Source organism: Ascaphus truei, chromosome 4, assembly GCF_040206685.1.
Source record: "Ascaphus truei isolate aAscTru1 chromosome 4, aAscTru1.hap1, whole genome shotgun sequence".
Classification (NCBI taxonomy): Eukaryota; Metazoa; Chordata; class Amphibia; order Anura; family Ascaphidae; genus Ascaphus; species Ascaphus truei.
In genome coordinates this window covers 17,477,663-17,498,041 of record NC_134486.1, presented here as the reverse complement: position 1 = coordinate 17,498,041, position 20,379 = coordinate 17,477,663, and the positions used below count along the sequence as shown (strand labels likewise).

Here is a 20,379-nt window from a genome sequence, read left to right as displayed (position 1 = left end):
ATCTCCCTGTGCCTCAGGCACCAAAAACATAGATGCCTCTACAGGGCAGGGACTGTGTCTGCAAAATATCTGTAAAGTGCTAAGTAAAACTAGCAGCGCTATTCAAGAACATGCTATTATTATTATTTATCGTGTGTTAAGTACATAGTTTTTTTTCTATAATAAATAGGGACCTGAGACCCTGGCAGATATATAATTTCATATTTTTGCATATTTCTTCGGAGGTGGCAGTGTAGAAATGTTTGCAATCGAGTAATGGGTTAATAGATCAACTCATTGAAAGTATCTTGTGAGGGGAGAAGGGCGAGTTGGCTAGAGTAGCCATGTGTGTTAACACTGGTTGCATATCTAAGTCACGTGCCTTTGCGAAGGTGAAAAGTGGGCCAGCTAGAGAGCTCTGTATTAACCCTTGTCCCGCAGACGTCTGGCAACCCTAAGCTTCAGTTTTAATGATGCACATGTCCCGTATATCCACAGACTTGAAGAGCAGATACAAAACTTTTTGGAAGACCGGGATCCCGAAAGTACTTTGGATATAGGAGCCGATATGCGCAAAATAAAGCACTGCTTCAGTTTCTTCAAGGTACTTGTGTATAATAGGCTCTTGTAAATTTGTAGTGAGCTAAGAACAATTGAACGTGTAATTTGTTTTGGTTGGACATTGCATTTTAGATGAATATACTGTATCTCCATTACTAATACTTTCTGATTTCATTGTAATGTGCAAAAGGAATGTATTTCAAGCCACATGAATCAGAGTGGTTGCTCTTTATTATACGGGGCTCATATCATCATTCCTATTTGACCACCCTAATTAATGCATGTGTACATGTGCCGCAATGATGGCTGAATTAACTGAACTTGACAGCTATCATGAATTATTACAAATTACCAGTTATACTCCATGTCATCAGAAGATCTAAATCTAGTGCATTTTGGTTTCATAAGTTCTGCATTTCTTTTAATATGTTAACAGTTAAAGAACTGGGACTACTGTAGGCCAAGTTGTGCTATTCACAGAACTTGAAAATACTTTTCACCAGCCAAAAAAGTAACTCAACTACTACAGACGAGACGAGTATTCTAAGGCTTGCCTTAAACTAGCCTGGTTACATGCTGGGTACATGCTGGGTGTAACCTGGCTAGTTTAAGGCATTTCTGCATTGACCAATGACCCATCGGATTAACACAGCAGGGGTCCCTGACAGTCCCATTCAAACTGAATGGGACTGCCAGGGACCACAGCTGTTAATCTGATGAGCCATTATTCAATGCAGAAATGCCTTAAACTTGCCTTAAACACGACCCAGCATGTACCCAGCATGTACCTGGTTTGTGTTGGAATAACCGTCGGCCAACTCCAGTCCTCAAGAGTCACCAAACTGGTCAGGTTTTAAGGCTATCCCTGCTTCAGCACAGATGGCTCAATCAGTGGCCACTCTTGCAATAGAGTACAAAGATGGAAAGACTACGGGTGCAGAAGTGTCGCTCACTCCACCACCAGCGCAGTTCTTATGCACTTGCTGTCTTCTCAACTCGTCACCTCTAATTTTCTTAGTGTCACAGATGAGTGTACAAGTTTTTTTTTTATTTATTTTTTTCAAGCCCTCCTCATATTAATCCTACGCATATGTTATCTTACATACTAGCTACTGCAGCTGATTTTCATTAAAGGCTGATTTATCTAAAATGGTTTTTGAAGCACCAAATTTGATTAGTGTTCACCCAAGTAAACTACACTACAACGAAGGTGATACAGGGCTGAGTGCTCAAAACAAACACAAGGCATATAGGGGAAAAGTGAACTGATAACTTAAGCCTTTGCCAGCGCTGTGATATTTAATTTGAGCAATTTATGACGGAAAGTAAACTTCAGCTTGGCACCAGACTGGAGCATGCAACATGATTCATCCCCAAATGGGATCTAATAGAGCATGCTTCTAATGACTACAAGAAGTTGTTTATACTGGGAGTTAGCGGAGAATCGTTCTAATAACTATAAGAAGTTGTTTATCATGGCTGGGTTATCAAATGGAGTAGTGTTGTAACAGCTAAAGTTTCCCATATCCTTTTTCTGTGAATAGGTCAACTTTTGTTGGAACACACAGTGTTCCATAAAATCACCCGAGACCTGGGATAATAATGTCGATGGAATAAATAAGAAGTAAATATGTGGCACGGTGATGGGAAATCATAAATTAGGGAACAGTCTTGCAGCATTGATCAATTATTACCGGTCATCAGGGATTGCTCTTGGCACGGGGCATTAGTAGGAACAAATAGTTTCAGTTCTCTACAAAGGGGGATATTTACGCATGTAAATTGCGAAGAGAAGTTTGTTTTGACGCAATGTCCACAAAGTGTTTACTACATTTGGCGCAAATGTTGGTCAGAAATGTTTACGCCACCTCGGACCGGAGAGATTGTTTTAATAATACAAGATAAAATTGTGACGCATGGAAGCATCTCATTATAATCTGTGCGTCCTGCTACTTTCCCCAACTTCCTTATTGACACTCCCCAAATTACAAGCAGATGCACATGGAGCAAAACTTGGAGCAAAGACCTTGATACGTTAACACAAGATTACAATTACACAATTTGCACACATTTTGATTCAGATTTGCCTTGACACATCATCCCCCAAAATCTTTACAAGTGCCCTGTGTGATTTTCTTTTAAGCAGAGGCTTTTGAATGACGTAAAGATTGAAGAAAGCGGAGTGTCTTCTCTGGAAATGAGTGCAGAGAGACCTGGCAGTTCTGCTATAAAACCAGAGGAGATAAAGAAGCTCAGAGACCTTCTGCAGCAGAGAGATAATGAAATCAGTATCCTTTACATTGTATAGATATTATTTTGTACTACAACAGTGACAGTTTTGAATGGGGAAAAAAGTACAGTAACACCACTCTAACGTCCTGCACATTCCTCATTTTAGTTTCATAGTGAGGTCCAGACCACCCATTCAGATGTAGTAAGACTTCTTATCCACAGCACGGCGGACAAAAAAAAACAAAGGTCTGTGGGACCGCTAGTATGGTTGACAAGAGGCTTCTCCGAAAATACTGGACACAATAGGGAAAGGTGCGACATTCTCGAGGATCGAGACACACACACCTTCACGTCTCTCCGCTCCATGCTGTTTCCTCCTCTCCTTGGTCCCACCCCCAGGCTCATGACACCTCCTGATTGGCTGCTTTACCCAGCAGCAGCCTATCGGGATGGAGGAAGCTCCCCAGCCGCCTAGCAACAGCCCTACGCTCTCCCTGCTTGGGGAAATCCCATGACCCCTCAAGCCAGTGAAGTTACTATGTCCAGAGAGGTAATTCCGGACACATACATGTCCAGTATTACCTCCAATTTTTTATTGGACAGTGTGTCAAAATACAGGCCAGTCTGGTTCAATACTGGACACCTGGCACCCCTAACGCCAGTGGCCACAGCACTGAAGACACTAAGGCTTGCTACATCTGTAGCTGCCCATTGAACACACTATCCAAATCTGCTTCAGCATATATTACTTCAAAAACTGTGCACAGTACAAAATATAGTGTGGATAACTTCACATAACCCTTTGTATGACTGTCCCTGCCTAGGGGCCTTAAGCATAAGGTTGTCTCCCACTCCCAAGCTTCTTGCAGCCTGTATAGAGCATGCAAATTCATACATAATTACTGTAAGAAGTTACATCGAACTTGAACATAAACATACCAAGCAATCGGATTTTCAAACGTGAGTTCAGCACTTAAAGTGTTTAAAACCTTCTTCTAACTTGATACTTGTACAGTTATGCCACAGAAATTCCATGGGAGCCCAGTGTGTATGGGAGCCCAGTGTGTATGGGAGCCCAGTGTGTATGGGAGCCCAGTGTGTATGGGAGCCCAGTGTGTATGGGAGCCCAGTGTGTATGGGCATATTGAGTTGACGTTGGGCCTTAACCACATTCAGGGCAAGTTGTATCATCTATTGCAAGGAGTTAAATTATTTTCAAGTGGAGACTCTGACTTTTGCATTGTGCTCGCATACTGTTGTAGAAAGGCTTTCTCTTACCTACATGTTACATGCTGCTTTGATTTCTCAGCCAGCAGGAGGGCAGGACACTTACTGGAACCTAGTACAAGGGATCCCTATTTTTAGCTGATTGAAAGCACAGTGTCGCCATGTCCCTGAATTTATGGTCAGAGCAACAATGCCAGAAAGTGAAGCTCTTGTTTCAAAATGTGTTATATTCAAACTTACAGTATCAGCTCTTTCAGTGTAGGAGAAACTGAGAGCTATGTGCTGTTTTCCAACTATTTATTGTCAAGAGTCCCCCTTAATTCTAGCGGGGGGCAATTGGATGAAACAAAGGTCCCTCTCCGGCTTTGAAGGATGTTAATAGTTGTCAGCAACCAGGTTCCCTTATGATTACCAATTTCTAATTGCTAACATTGTTGATCTTTAAATGTAGGCTGCACTCTTTTTAGAACGTGGCATCAAGTTGTAAAGAATTTATATAGAAGGTAAACAAAATGAAATCTATCCTATATTGTATAGGCGTCGGCTATCTTTGATTTTCAGCCTCACTTATACACTGTGAATATGGGAGAGGCTGACATGCATTGCAATTCATTGCTAATCCTTTGGGTTTCTGCTTCTCTGACCAGCACAAGTTCGGATTGCTGATCTTTGATGCTAAATAGACAACAAGCCACACCTATTCAGCTCTTCATTACTGATAAAGTCATATTTTATCTTATAAAAATTCCAACTCAATATTGCAAAACAACAACACAATAAACAATGCACAAGAGAAGTAAAGTGCAACATGTAATTCAAGATGATATAGAGTTTTTACACTTAACCCCCTTAATAGTTCTATGTATAACACAAACATCACTTTCAATTTCCATTCCCTCTAATGTCCATGCTACAGTAATTACCCATCAGAGGTTACTACTTCTGAGTTTCCTGTGCAAAGCAATCAAAATGTGATTATTCAGGCAATGTCACGCACTATCAAGCCCCTATTAAAAATATATACGGTATATGGCTGATAACTGATTCCATGTTTCATTTTGCTGCATCATGTTTGAGTGGGATACAGGATGCAAACATCCCCAAATAACATGCCGTATTTCCAGGGATCCTGCTCTTCTCATGAGCATAATCACTGAATCATCGCAACCTTCCCAAACGGGACCAGCCCCGTCTAATAAATACGTTCCCATGTTTGTTCCAGTCCCCTGCAGTGACGCTCTTTTCCTTCAATTGAAGGAGATTCGCATTGTATATTAACAAAGCCTTTGGCGTAGGGTGTGAACCCGAGGCAATTCATGTGCGAGAGACAAGGAAGTGCACCCTTTTCATCAACATATTGTAACATAAAGACATATATGCCCTCAACAATGAGTTTATGGAAATGTTTAGTATTGGTCAATGTCCAATTCATCGTGATTACGATTATAAGTGTTAATTGACTGTGATGATCATCATCTACTATACCTGTAAACACTGATTACCTACAGTATAGAAAGATTACAGTACATATCCACACATTGGAAATGGTTAAAACTTTCCCTACCGAGCCAGGAGTCCAATACAGCACAAAGTCAAAAGTCTGAGACATACAAATATTGATTCATTTGACTTCTCTTCCTAATGGGAGGTTGGCATTGTTCCCGCTCCTCATTTGTTTAAACTGTCCCCGCTTATGGTAGACATACTGTAGGTTGTAATATACTGGCTTTGTATTTGACCCTTTTTTTGGGGGGGGGGCTAATACTTTAAAATACAAAGGATGACAGAGAAAGGGGCAATAACTTTCTGATTGGAAAAACTTGAAGAAGAACCAAAATCACTAACGAGGGTTAACTAAGCAAACAAACCTAGACCCTTATAAACAAACAACAACATTTAACAATAATCTAAATTGATTCGATGTCTGGAAAACTTTTCTTTGATTCCCTGTGCAGGGTTGGTAGATTCAGTCCAAACAGAAATAGTTAGTTAAGCCGGGTGTGGGGGGAGGGTATATGGGGGGTGGTTGGGTGGTAGGTGGGGGGTGGTTGGGAGAGGGGGGGCGGAGGTATGGACTCCCAAGATGTACTTTTCTTTATTTCAAAAGTGCTGTCAGGGAAATTATCGGATGACTTGTCTGGTAATTCATAGAAGAGTCATTTTAATGGAAATCCTCTGAGTGCCCCAAGTTCAGTGTCATTTGTTGAGGGTGGTATTCTGCCACCAATGTTTGTAATTCAGTAATGGAAACCTATATGGAAGAGATTGTGTGACCCAACCGTTTTAGGCTGCAGGGACTTTCTGCTTAACTGATGGATGGACCCCTAGTATTAGCTAACATTTTTCTTTTTGCTAACATTATTTTGTGTTTCCAATTTCCGATGCCACACCCACAGATATACTGGTAAGCATGTTAAAGAAGGAAAAGAAGAGGGCTCAAGATGCCATTGTTGAACTGAATTCTTCTGGCATCCAGCCTCGTGGAGGAGCATCAGAGATTTCAAATCTGGCCAGAAATGTAGGAGGAGGTCAGAAGTCGAATGTATCTGTTGGTGTCCAAGATGTGAATGACAGCGGCACATTTGAACAAAGACTCAACTCCCTTCGCAAGAAAACAGGTGCGTAAAATACATTCTCGTATAGGAATTAAAACTGACATGAATATACAAATAGTCCCCTTCAAAAGTCTCAAAAGAGCCATAAAACAAAAAGTGCGTCAAAAACATGATATCAAATTCTTTCAAAATGACATTTCTGTCCAAAAAACTGATTAATACCATGGAAATGGAGTTAAAGCTACAGCCAAATACTTACTGTATATAGTGCTATATTTGAGTTTCTATCCAGATGTATGCAGAATGAAAGCTAGTATTATCGAGTAAGGATCTGCAGAATGGAATACCTTGAGAGGAACTTGGACAGCAACCTATTTCTTTGAAGTTCACCTCAAATATGAGACCAGCCACGTATAACATAACGCAGAATATATCAATAACATAGTGGGTTCTTAATGCTTCTTGTGTGGCAGCTTGGGCATTGAGGAACACTTGTTTTCGTTATCCAAATGAATGTACTGTGTGGGAGGTTGGTATCACTTACTAGGGTTGCATTGTTGAATACTTATTGCAATACTGTGTTATAACAGGAAGTAGAACATCTTAGGGAGCACCATCAATACTGTACCTGGCTGATAACTCTTATCACAGGCCTTGTGTTATCACCAAACATTAATTTCTGTATTTTAACATATCAAAACATTTTCAGACCGCGCCATATTTTAGACACTGAACTGAGAAGGAATTGTTGTGTGGTACAAGCAAGTCCTTCATTGTCAAAGTGGTGTTAAAAACATTGCAGGTCAATAAGGAGCATGTATCACACAGAGATGAAGGCACTCCAGTGGTCTCGATACAAAAAAGCAATTTATTAGTTAAAAATGTATTAATGCGGCAGTATGGAAACAAGATGAAATACCAATTATCCCCAGAATTCGGAATAGAATTTGGCACGTTTGCCAGATGGAACAGCTGACCAGTTGGGTCAAGGACTCTGGCTCAAATTTCCTCAAAGCATGGGCCCCGTGGATTGCCCAGATAGACATCCCAGGGGTAGATGCCGGCACGATCCTGCATTAATAGTGCTGAATGCGTTCTCCGGTGACGGGGTGAGACTCACACACTTTCGTTAGAAGACAGGTAGGATACACCAATAGGTTAGCAAGACCGAGTTGCTACGCCGCTAACTATTAGAAGATTCCATTAGAATCAGAGCAGTCGAGGATGCTACACTCATGTTGCTAGTTCAAGGTCGTCCCACTCTGCCCCCCCCCTTTGTGTGTCCCTGTTGTTGTCCAGTCCGAGTCATGTAGGTCAGGTTTGTCAAGTCTTGTGATTAAATGTAGTTGGTCAAGGATGAAAACTGTGGGTACTGCGATACCGAACAATGGAATGTGTCACAATATTTACATTGTAAAACCCAATAAAAATTTAAGTTGGAAAAAAAAAAAAATGTATTAATGAAGGTCCTAGATTGGACAGAAACGTTGATCATTTTTAACTAGTAAATTGTTTTTTTTTGTATTGAGACAACTGGATCACCTTCATCTCCGTGTTAGATATTGATTAAGAGCATTCCCCTTGGAGACCGTGGCTGGTCGTGCACCCCTACAGTATTGTGAGTTCATACAGTAGGCAATAGGCCATACAGTATCCATAAGCAGTGCAATTCACCACTACCATGGCAAGATACTCTAAAGATTACAATGTGTTTATTTTAAAGCCGTAGTTCTGGTTGTTTAAGAGCAGAGCGATATGCTCCTCACCTCTACTGTATGTATTTAGACTTGCTGTATACTTCTGTGAAAACGGGTAAACAGCCAGTTAACCCACCAGGCGCTCAGAAAGTGTAGCTGCAGCTGTGAAATGGTGTTTTGACAATAAATCTGGTTGATAACTGCCACTATCCCCCAGTGTGTTATTGATTACATGTAATTCTCTGCAACTGGCTAGCTATAAGCACAATGAGGTTGGAGAAAAACTTGAAGGAAGATAACTTACAGTTGCACTGGGGGACGTAATGAAGTGGCCCGTCTGTCTTCCTGCATGAACAATGCTGTGTGTCCCTCTGTCTGCGTTGTCTCTTGATGGGATGATCCTCTCACGTCGCCAGCAATCTCTTCTGCCGCCAACCCTGCACCCGCTCGATCGCGGTGGGTGGTCACCTGACCGGCGGCAGTGCCGGTACTTCCGGATGCAGCAGGGAGACACAGATACACCATACACAGCCCGGCGTGCAGGCAGCAGGCACCGGAACACTAGAAATCCTCCCCAGGGAGGTCAGTACGCCGCACAGCCGTGGAATAAAAGCTTCAGGAAAGGCTGATCAGTGTGGCATGAAACTTTAATAGAACATAGTGCAAACGGATCCTCTTGACGCGTTTCAGCCCGTCAGGCCTTTGTCAGGCCTGTATACTTCTCTCAAATTCAAAAGCTTACACATTTTTCTTACATTATTTCTTATATCATTTTTAAAGCTGCATTCTTGAGTATAGAAGGGCAATACATACCTTAACCTTTAGGTCATCTCTATTACTAATCTACGTTCTATGAAACAATATAAGTTTTGCTTAACAAACTCCAGAGCTCTGGAATAGGGATGCATGCTTTAAACTGGTTTCAGTCCTACCTATCAGGAAGACCCCAACATGTGTCCATCTCAGGCTCTAACTCCAACCCCCTGGATATCACCTGTGGTGTCCCGCAAGGCTCTGTTCTGGGGCCCCTGCTCTTCTCAGTGTTCATTAATGATCTTCCCACAGCTTGTAAGGAAGCCTCAATACACATGTTTGCAGACGACACAATCCTATATGCACACAGCCATAGCCTCTCTGACCTTCAACACATTCTTCAGTCTGACATTTTGAGACTCGAAAACGGGATTTCCCAAAACAAACTGTTTTTAAACACTGACAAGACTGTAACAATGGTATTTGGGACCAAGACTACATTTTTAAAGCTTCCAGCAACTGAGCTCCTGATTAGAACCAATGCTAACACCACCCTAACCCCTGTCACTAGTTTTAAATACCTGGGCTTATGGTTTGACTCCCACTTAACATTCGGAATGCACATTGATACCCTGACAACCAAGACCCATGCCAAACTAGGGATACTTTACAGGAACAAATCCTCCCTAAGTCTCCTGGTCAGAAAGCGTATCGCACAGCAGATGCTAATGCCAATTATTGACTATGGAGACATAGTATATGGCTCGGCACCCCAAACCCACCTTAGCAAACTCGACACCCTCTAGAATTCAATTTGTCATTTTGTTCTCCAATGCAACTACAACACACATCTCTGCGAAATGCTCAAAGAACTAGATTGGTCATCACTAGAGTCTAGGCGCAAAGTTCACCTTTCCTGTCTTGCCTTTAAATTCTTCATGGGCAAGCAACCCAGCTACCTGAACAAGCTCCTCACCCCTACCACATGCAGCACCTATCACCTGAGATCAGACTCCAAAAGACTGTTCATGGTCCCAAGGCTCAACAAAGTATCCGGCCGTTCCTCCTTCTCCTACCGTGCACCCCAAAACTGGAACAACCTACCAGAGACTCTCACATCCACCACCAGTTTAAGTTCTTTCAAATCTAAGGCTGTCTCACATTTTAATCTGGTCTGTAACTGTTTCATACGCCCATAATATATAATTTCTTTAACTGTGCATGCAATGTCTTGTATATAATGTATACCCTGTTCATTTATGTAACTGTATTTGTAACCATGTATTATTTGTCTTACTCTGTGCCCAGGACATACTTGAAAACAAGAGGTAACTCTCAATGTATTACTTCCTGGTAAAATATTTTATAAATAAATAAGACCAGGTATTTAGAATAATTTTTGGTATGTATAATCTGGATCACAGAACACCATCTCACAAGAAACATGAGAAGTCTTTATCCTCGTTCATGCCTCTTGGTATCATGTTATCCAGTTCATACAGTATATCCACCTTTGTCTTATCTTCCGCAGTTTCATACGATTAGCCCCTTGTCTTGGTTTAATTATTGGTTCTATTGCCTGAACTCTAAACGGCCACACTGTATGGCCGTGTTCCTGGAAGTGCCCGGAAACTGAAGATATGTGACTTATTCCTAATAAGACTTTTGTATTCACTTATTCTCCTCTATTACGCTTGTGGTTTCACCCACATAAAGGGTTCCACAGAGGCATTGTCTGAGACGGTTTTATAGGATGCAGATTCGCACTAGAGATATAACCTAAAGGTCAATGTTCAGTATGTAGTATATGGAGAAGGAGCGGCTCAGTGAAGACACTGACTCTGTAAACCATGACACTGAGTTTGAATCAGGGGATAATGGTTCAATTCCCGGTGTCAGCTCCTTGTGCAAGTCACTTTATCTACCTGTGCCTCCGGCACCAAACACATAGATTGTAAGCTCCCCTGGCAGCACTATGTGAGAAAAAAAACTATTATTATTAATAATCTTCTTGGAACTGGGTGCCTAAGATAATCAAGGGAATGCTTTTACTTGGGCTCTGTGAGTGCTGCACAAAGTATATGCCCACTGTGTACTAACATGTAACAAACATGCCTTTGGAGCAGAAGTCTCCTTGTTGCTGTAAAAATTCCTACGTGTAATTGTGAAGTGCTTTGAGCCCATTGGGAGAAAAACGCTATATAAAATAAAGTTATTATTATAATTTGTTATAATAATAATAATAATTAAAAAAATAAAATATATATCTGTTGTATAAATGCCTAATAAAATTATTTGGGAAAAAAAAAATATATATATACAGATTAAGTCAGAAATAAAGAGCTAGGGGGAATATAAAATGTTATTATCATAGAATTTTGCTTTACTGTATTTATCTGAATATTATTTATTAACTACCTTATGATACTGATATGAAGTTTGTAAGATCTATTATTTGTCAAAAAATCTCCCCAAAATGACTTTTGTATACAGTAGATACATTGTTACTGTCTTCCAAGCCTGTGAACCTGTGCTTTTGTTCTATAATGCAATATTGCGCACCCCTGGGTTATACAGTTACACCCTGCTCTACGTCTTACACATTCAGATAAGGGACATATAGGGTATATCTCTGTTTCTGCCCCTGTTTATTGTTGGCATCTTGGGTATTTCCCTACGTGCTGTCTGTTCACCTGCACAGGCTCTCTGGCCAGTCTGAAGTTAGCCACAACAGGTTACTACTATTTGAGATCTGTGCTCTACCCTGGGTTTTTAACTTCATTTTGACACTTTTATTTTTGTTCACTGCACGGGTTTATTTTATTATTGCCATCTTATTTTAATTACAATGATTACAAGTTACATTCTCATTTGCCCAGGTGTGTACCTCCAACGCAATTCTTATGGTTGGCCTGTGACTCTCATCACAGACCATCCTTTTACTTCTTATTAAAGACACATAAACTGTACACTGGAGTCCTGCTTTAAATAGCTTTTAAGGCAATACATATAAATGTGTTCCTGTTTGTATATAGATATAGATGTGTTTGTAGATAAATACAGATGTGACCATACTTATGGATATGTACAGATGCAGTTGTGTTGTTAGATTTTAAGGAACCACAGGTTACATCAGTGGAGATAGAGGCAGACATGGAAGAAAACTACTGTACCGGCTTCAAAATCCAACTTCAGAATGACTTTGCTGGGAAGGTATAATGAGTGACCCCTATTCATTTAATCGTGATAACTTTTATAGAAACATTTCCAAAGGATAAAAGGTTCTCTGTTTGAACTGCGTCCTTTACGTACAGTAACTGCCATTGTCATGGTGCATTTCAAGTAGCCGATTTCCCCACAAAGGACAAGAAATAACCCCCCATCAGAGGAAACCCTACAAAATACATTCCTACAAAGTATTTGTAAGCAGCGTACGGTGTGAGCAGGAATAAGATCATTTTGCATAAGCACAGAAATAAAAGTTGACTCCTTTCTAATTGTGATTATATACACGAGTAGAAGGACATTATGGTTTTTTTTTCCATTTCAGACCTCAGCATGCTCTTCTCCCACTGGGACTAGATCAGGCATTTCTCTGGGAGTCGGTGTCTTTGGAAATATTGTGTTTCTATTTTTGCCTTCTTTGTCTGGCAGAGACTTTGAGTCAATGATTAAGGAAAGGGTCTTTGGGTTATAGGGGTGCATTGAAGGTACCATAGAAGATTAGCTCACCAGTAAGGGAGTTGTTGAAGTCTATTCCCAGTAGCCTAAGAGGTAATAACATGGAATTGCCATTGACTCATTAAAAAAAAGAAAGAAAGATGTTCAGTTTGCTGCTTTACCAAATTGGGTGTACTATAGCCATAGCAAAATGTCATGTTTATATCATGTTCCTGTCAGTCATTACCATTTCCCGTGGTGGAATCGTGTCAGAAGCGTTGGGATGTCATTAACCATTGCAGTTGTATGGGACAAAAATTAATTTCCATGACATTTCAGGAACATATATTACTGCAGAGAATACACAAATGTGGCAGACATTATTACTCCGTTAACGCACAAAACAATGCGTTAAATGCAGTAACACGTGTGTTATCTCCCTAACCATTGTTTTCAATAGCACTACGGTTAAATAACACTTCAGCGTTAACGGGTTCAATGATGACTACTATGCCTCTGTAACTTGCCTTATCAGTAACGTCCGAACTGCATATCTGTTTATATGTACCTGACCATCCATATTATCTGCTCAGAATCTTGCTTCGGTTATTGTAAGATCCTACTACCGCCTCAAACGTCTGTAATTCAAAATGAAACTAAATTCGTGACTCACCGGAGAGTTTATGTAGTGTGCACGGTCTTTAAAAACACTTAACCAAGCCAGGTTTTTTTTTTTCCTTTCCTTCAGCGTCTGTTTTTATTTTATTGAAATAATGAAAAGCCCTGCTTGTTCAACTCTGAAGCTGACAAAAAGCCCATATTGTTCTCTTTAAAATAGCAGCGGTCTGAGCCTTTTTCTAAATGTTACTTGTATGTGTATTCCAAATCATCACCTGGAACCATTCAGCACTCCTAAAATCCCCCGATGAGTCACTACATCCTTTAACTCTTTGCGATGCTTAACCAGACTCATTCTGCAACGGCCAGTGATATCAAAGGAATTTTTAAAGGCCCACGGAGAGGGCAGAGTACACCGGGGGGGGGGGAAAGTATTTTTAGTAAAGAATTCACTCTCAGGATTCCTGTCACAAACTCATAAACCGCCATTGTTGACCAATTTCCAAGAAGTCTAATATCTATTGAAGTAGGATTTCCATTACGACTGTGTGTAATATCAGATTAATAAATCCATGTGTGATAACCTATGTAGCAGAGTCCCCTTACCCTGCCTCCTGTGCGGGGAAGCTACTCGGCTATTGCCATGAGCTCCGCGAGATCGGGAGTGTGGGGCGGCCATTTTGTGAGTTGCGCATGCGATGAGGCACCCGTGCAGTGGAGGAGGAGGCGGCGGCCATCTTAGAATGGCTCTGCATTGAGTATAGCGGAACTACATGTCCCAGAATCCCTAGAGGGAGGGACTGCCGACATGGGGCCAATGGGATTCGCGCAGGCAGGAAGGACGTGATATCCTCCACGTGCAGAAAGCAGTGAGGCAGAGGAGGCAAAGAGGAAGATAGTGTCCAGGGAGCAGTGCTTCCTGGCCTAGGCCTAGATCTTGCCCCTAGGCCCCAGTCAAGCCCTGAGCCATAGTAGAGGAGTGTTGTAAGGAAGGCCCCAGATAGGGACTCTTCCCCTTATTGTTATTCCTGCACCGGTGACCAGACAGCCACGCAGTGGTCTGGGACCAGGTCACAGGATTCAGAGACATTGTGTGACCCCCTCCCCCCCCCCCCCCCGAGCTGGAGCTCACAATGCGAGGAGGATCCGGACACTTTAGGAGAGAGGGGATTTGTGTTGTAGGACCCGCTATGTGGGACCCGCTCCAACTCATTACGCCAAGCAGCACCTGGGTACTGAAGTACCCAGGCAGGTACCCAATGTGTACCTACATCTACAGGGGGTAGCGCTACCTCACATTTGGGTGGGAATTGCTCTGGCAGGACACCAGGGGTATTGGTGCCACTGCACCCTCAGTACTTTGGGGGAACCTCCACGTGTTGGGTCACTGGGTTTATACTGTGGGTACCCATTTATTGTGTTATCTGTATTAGTATGTGTGTACAGTAAACCTTAGTTATATACATTGTGTGGTGTATTACTTACTACTGTATATCGGTTCCTGTGAGGGGTTACACCGTCAACGCTGGAATCCCTCATAGGTGGAGGCGCTGCACTGCAAGGAGAAAGAGCTCACCCAGGCTCCCAGAGGCGGAGGCTTAGGCCTCCTGTGAGCAGACAGATATAGCAGCATGCGTGGTTACCCGCGTAGTTCCATTAGGTATAGGGAAAGGGGGCTACACATAATTCTATGAATGGAAGAAAATTCGGCAAAACCGGGATACACACAGAGAACCTTTGTCTGGCATCTTGTTATTATTAATCCATCTCGTGTTGTACTTTTTTTTTCTTAAAGAATGATTTTGAGGTCGGTATTTAAAAATAATGAATGGAAGATGGGACATGAGTTTAATGGTCATTATGAAAAGATGAAGGGACGTGTCACATCAAAAGGAAAAATAAAGACATCACTCATTCTATTTTATGTGAAATCATATTTGTATTGGACATATATAACATCCAACAAACTTGCCACAGACAAATTATTTGCTATACATGTGTATGTATAAAAATAACTTCAAACATTTTTTAAGTGTCTTCACAGTCAAGACTCTTGACAAAGGACCGATTTTAGCCTGAAACATTGTCTCTCTTTCCCCGGTGTCAGACTGGTATATTTAGATTATCTTTTATATTGGTATGAAGGTATTTTTTTGTTTTTTTTTGTATCTTTTCTAAATATTTGAAGATGACCGGAGTGACTGCCAGCATGGTAATATACAGTATACCCACTTCACCTAATACCAATTTCATACAGAGTACATTGGATTTAATTGGAATATTTTGATCTAGTGACTCAGCTAGTCAATCACGCCACACAACTCTCAGCTACACACAGTCAGCCGTACAGGTTAGGCTTAGTCCCCGGTGTCGGCGCTGCATGCGCACCTGCCAGGCTGGCAGCGCGTGCAGCTCTATTCCCCAGTCTCTTCAGAGCTGCAAGAGGAAAGACGGGAGGGTGAGGGGCGGGGGGTGCGGCCGTGACATCACCTGGCAGGTTCACCCTAATTGGCTGAACTGCTGGGGGGCGTGGTCAGCACTCTATCGCCAGATCTGAACACAGTTTTTCTGTCTTCAGAAAAATCTGTCGGCGCAATGCGGCGGCCAACACTGGTAGCAGGCCCGGCCCCATTTAGGTGGGTTCCTGCAGCGCACGCCATAGCGGGCGCTGCAGCAGGCAGCAGGGACGTGGCCTTAGGCTGTTCACCTTATCTTCCTCCTCCATTGGAGTTTAATCCAGCAGTGTCACACTGTATCTATGTGGCCTATTTCCCAAATATGCAGTTTTAGCATTCTTTTCTTATTCCTGGATGGACAATGCTTGTCCTATTTTTAATAAATTGAATTATTATTCACTTGCATTAGGAGCATGCGCATATATATATATATATATATATATATATATATATATCACCCTTCTGTTTGCCCCAGGATGGTATGCTAGTGTGTATTGGTATTGCCTTGTATTTAATGGGCTTTGTGCTATTACTGTATGTTGATGTTAAGATTGTAAATGTCATCCCCCCAAACAGTTACATCCAGTATTGTGGGAGCAGGAGAGAGAATCATTGCTTGCCTGAATAATACGATGTTAAATAAGTTTGCTTCCATAGCTGCTACAGTCTTTCCTGTTCTTTTAATCACGTAAAGCCACAAAGTCTAGGGTGCTGTTAACATTTGTGCTGTAAAATACATCAGTGTCAGATGTAAGAAATCTCAAATACGTTTTAAACAATTGGCATCAGAGTAGGCTGACACGAGAACATTTTTACACCGCATCATTTAGATTAGGGGTGGCCAACTCCAGGCCTCAAGGGCCACCAACAGGTCTGGTTTTCAGAATATCCCTGCTTCCGCACAGGTGGCTCAATAAGTGATTCAATTGAAGACTGCACCACCTGTGCTGAAGCTAGCCTTTCCTCATAAGTCAGATTTTTCCATCCCCTTTATTAAATTCGTGTTTTTTCACAGCACTTTTTTCTAATTTCATATGGTTGATCCCTAAAGCTGTACTCCATATTGAAGGTGTGGTCTTACTAATGCATTATAAAGTGGCATAATTTGCATACTTTCCTTTCATCCATACCCCGTTTAATGCAACATAAAATCTTTTTTTTTGCCTTTGCAGCTACTGCCTGACATTGGGCACTATTGCTAAATCAGCTGTCTACAACCACACCTACATCCTTCTCCATCATGGTTTGACCTAATATGACCCCATTTAATTTGTAAGACACCTGTTTATTCTGTTACTCATGATACAGTCGCAGCAGCTAACCAGTTCTTAACTGGAGATGATTTTTCTGCTTCAAAATCTCTGTTCCTTGGCACTTTTCTTAGAATTAGTGAACATTATCAATCTCAAATAAAATAAAATCTCCTGTTTTTCCACTACCTTAATGAGGTCAGGTTAACTTACGTTATGAAGTCCTTATTGCGGGTTTCGTTGAAACACATAACTCAATGCCCTACAAGTTTTGCAATAAGTATGTGCAACAGACAGTGTCCTGAGCTTTACTTGTGATGTAACAAGAACACAGATGGGGTCTGATTTATGGGATGTGCAAGAAATATGCAGCACAATGTACTTTTATTCTGCATGTCCCATCAGTTACATTTTGATAACCTCATTCCTCTTCTTTGGCAACATGATTGCAACTCATAAAAATGTTTCAAACTTTTTAAATTTATGTTTTCATCTTATTTTTTTTTTTTTCTAAACTGTTTATTTGTACTAAATTTCCAGGGGGATACAGAATAAAGTCAAGGAGGACATTACAGAAATACCAAAAAGGGGAATTGCTACATATATTTGGGGGGTTGCCAACATAGCATCCCTGTTGCCATTAGTCGTTATCCCAAAATAAAGTATAGGGGAATGAGTGAGGGAAAGGGAGGGGGCCCAGAGTCTCACTTGGCAGGGATAGCAGGCCTGTGCCTTATGGTTTAATTTAAAAAAAAAAGTGTATTATGTTATCCTCTTAGAGGGGGTTAGAGTTCTACCATATTCTTAGGCGTGGTGCTTTATCAAAGCAACAGGGACCAACACACTCCACTATAACAGCGTCTCGGGAGCACTGAAGTTAGGGTCACCAATATATACCACCCAGGGATCCCATACCCTTGAGAAGTTAGCACAATATTCGCTTAGAAAAAATATTATTCTTTCCATAGTCATCACGTTCCAAGGATGCTATTCTACCATATGTCGAGAGGGTACCTCTGATTTCAACCAGTAGGCGGCTATTATGTGGGTTGTTAGTTTCTTTTCTGCCTGGGTGTATACAGTGGGCATTTTATAAAGTAGAGCCAGCCAGTGGTCTGTCTTATAGAGGCGCCCAGAACCCTATTGATCATGGACAACGTTTGAGACCATAATGGTTTTTTGAGGGCAGAACCACCACACATGGGATAAGATCCATTTTGCCCGCATCCCCTGAAGCATTTGGCAGAGGAGGACCTATTAATAATGTGTACACAAAGAAAAAGGAACCCAGTCTTCAAGCACTCTTTCACCACTATATGTGTAATTATAAGGTTAAAAAGACTTTAATGATTATCAATGAATAAAAAAAGGGGGGTTAAAATACAATTAAATAGTAAATCAACAGCATGTGACTGTATCATAAGTAACCCATCTATGGCTAGGTGGGTAGATGTACATATGGAGATCCCTAATAGATTTTTGGGATCTAGTACTATGTTGATAGCTACCTAATGATATAGGTGGAGGGGCCGTTTAAACCCACTAGGCAAAGTGTGTCTCAATAAAGATGTATCAGGGCGTATGTAGTAACGTGCTGTGTAGGTAGACTTTGTATAGTGTGTACATTAACACACTCTAGCATGTTGTGCGGGAGTCGAACCTATAAATTGAATCCCCGTATTGTGGGTGTTTGGACTAACCGAAAAACCTCAATCAGTAAGGTATAGATACTTTGAGGTTTTGGTGTGAGATCATATGGCATAAGTAAGGCACTGAAATAGAACCACCCGCTGCAACAACAGTACTATAGTGGTTCTATTTCCCAAGCTGGGTGTTGAGCTATGCATTATTGACTTTGTGTGTCATTGATTGGGTTAAGGCACATATTGACTAAGGGGTGCTGTCCCATAAGACCTCTTCTGGCTGTGGAAGACACCAGTCAGGAGATTCATTGACCTCTGATAAGTGTTATCTTATCAGAATCCCAAGTCAAGTCAAGGAAGTTATGGCTGAATGTCGGTGCAATAACCTTTATCCGACCTTAGTGAATTCAAGCGCACAAGCCATATTCACTAAGTGGTGCTATTTCATAACGCACCTTGTGGCCCATTCATGCAGAAAAAAAATGAGAAAAATCTTACAATTTCATTTTTATCCAGCATTCATACTGTATGTAACACTTTTAAAAATTAAGTATGTAAGCATTGGCTACATGTTACCTTAATGGGCATCCATTCTAGACATGCATATCAGTGATGTGAGACTGGGATAATTGTCTTAAGGATTTTTCAATGTATAACTAAGGGGCAAACATTTGGATGGTGTGTCAACTGGGGTAAGCGTTAAAGTACAATCTGTAGTGCAAAGGATGCCAGAAGAAGGTTTAAATGTGTATACTGCAGTGTGTATTACACATATTACATGTATAGTATATGGGACTCATATCTGCCAGGGTGATTGTTATCTGGAGCTACAGTACTTTATACCATTGCTTCATCACCGAGATATTAAAATCCCTACAGTTCGTAGAGTTGATCTTTGCTTTTACTGCTTCTGTACACATACACATTTTATTGTCGACTCTGAAAGGTGCCCTAGAGTTCCCTTTGATAACCACAAGTAATGACATCACTGCGTAGTACGCCTGGAATCACAATGCCTTGATGTTTTCAGAACATGGGGAGCAGTGTTCTGCTAAAGTCAATACGGGTGTTTCGGTGCATGGGTATTTTAATTCAAACAAACGATTAACTCTTCGTAAAGCACAGCTCCTGTTTCACTAAGCTGCTCCACATTTTATCTTCAAAATGTTCCTCAGTCCTTGATTGAGAAAACAGATGGTCTCTGTTTTTGTCTTTGATTTTAAGTGTGCTTGTCAGAATGTAATGGAAGCTGTAAGGAAGGCTGGGCAATTTCTCATGTCGGTGATGGAAGGACCGACAGATGTTCTATATCAGGGGTGGTCAACACCAGTCCTCAAGGGCCACCAACAGGTCAGGTTTTAAGGATATCTCTGCTTCAGCACAGGTGGCTCAATCAGTGGCTATCAATCCTTTGTGTCCGAGCCGGGTGAGGTTCACCACGCAGAGTGAAATTAAGCCACAGGCTCCATTCCTGGTGGTGGCCTTCCGTCAATTCCTTTAAGTTTCAGTCAGGGCCGCCAACAGGAATCATGGGGCCCAGGACAAATAAAAGGAGCAGCCCCCCCCCACCCCAACCCATAGCGCACCTACCACGGAAAAATATCTTTTAGCGTGCAACTTTTACTTTACTGTTTTCTTATTGTGATACAGAAAAAAACATTACAATGCAACCTGTTTATTTTTATATTTTCAACAAAAGACATGTGACTGGCTGTCTGGGTGGGTGAGTGGGTGAATGACAGTTGGGT

General features: G+C 41.4%; 1 protein-coding gene across 6 annotated transcripts in view; it reads left to right on the top strand.

Moving 5' to 3' along the window:
- Nucleotides 1-20,379, top strand: part of KIF6 (kinesin family member 6) — a 300,109-nt gene that overhangs the window by 124,688 nt on the left and 155,042 nt on the right. For 4 of the 6 annotated variants that reach the window (XM_075595373.1, XM_075595372.1, XM_075595375.1 and 1 more), the window contains exons 11-13: nucleotides 478-583; nucleotides 2,684-2,828; nucleotides 6,396-6,617. In XM_075595373.1, the coding sequence (XP_075451488.1) occupies nucleotides 478-583; nucleotides 2,684-2,828; nucleotides 6,396-6,617 (473 nt within the window). The remainder of the gene's footprint in view (nucleotides 1-477; nucleotides 584-2,683; nucleotides 2,829-6,395; nucleotides 6,618-20,379) is intronic. The other 2 variants (XM_075595374.1, XM_075595370.1) reach the window with 1 other exon arrangement.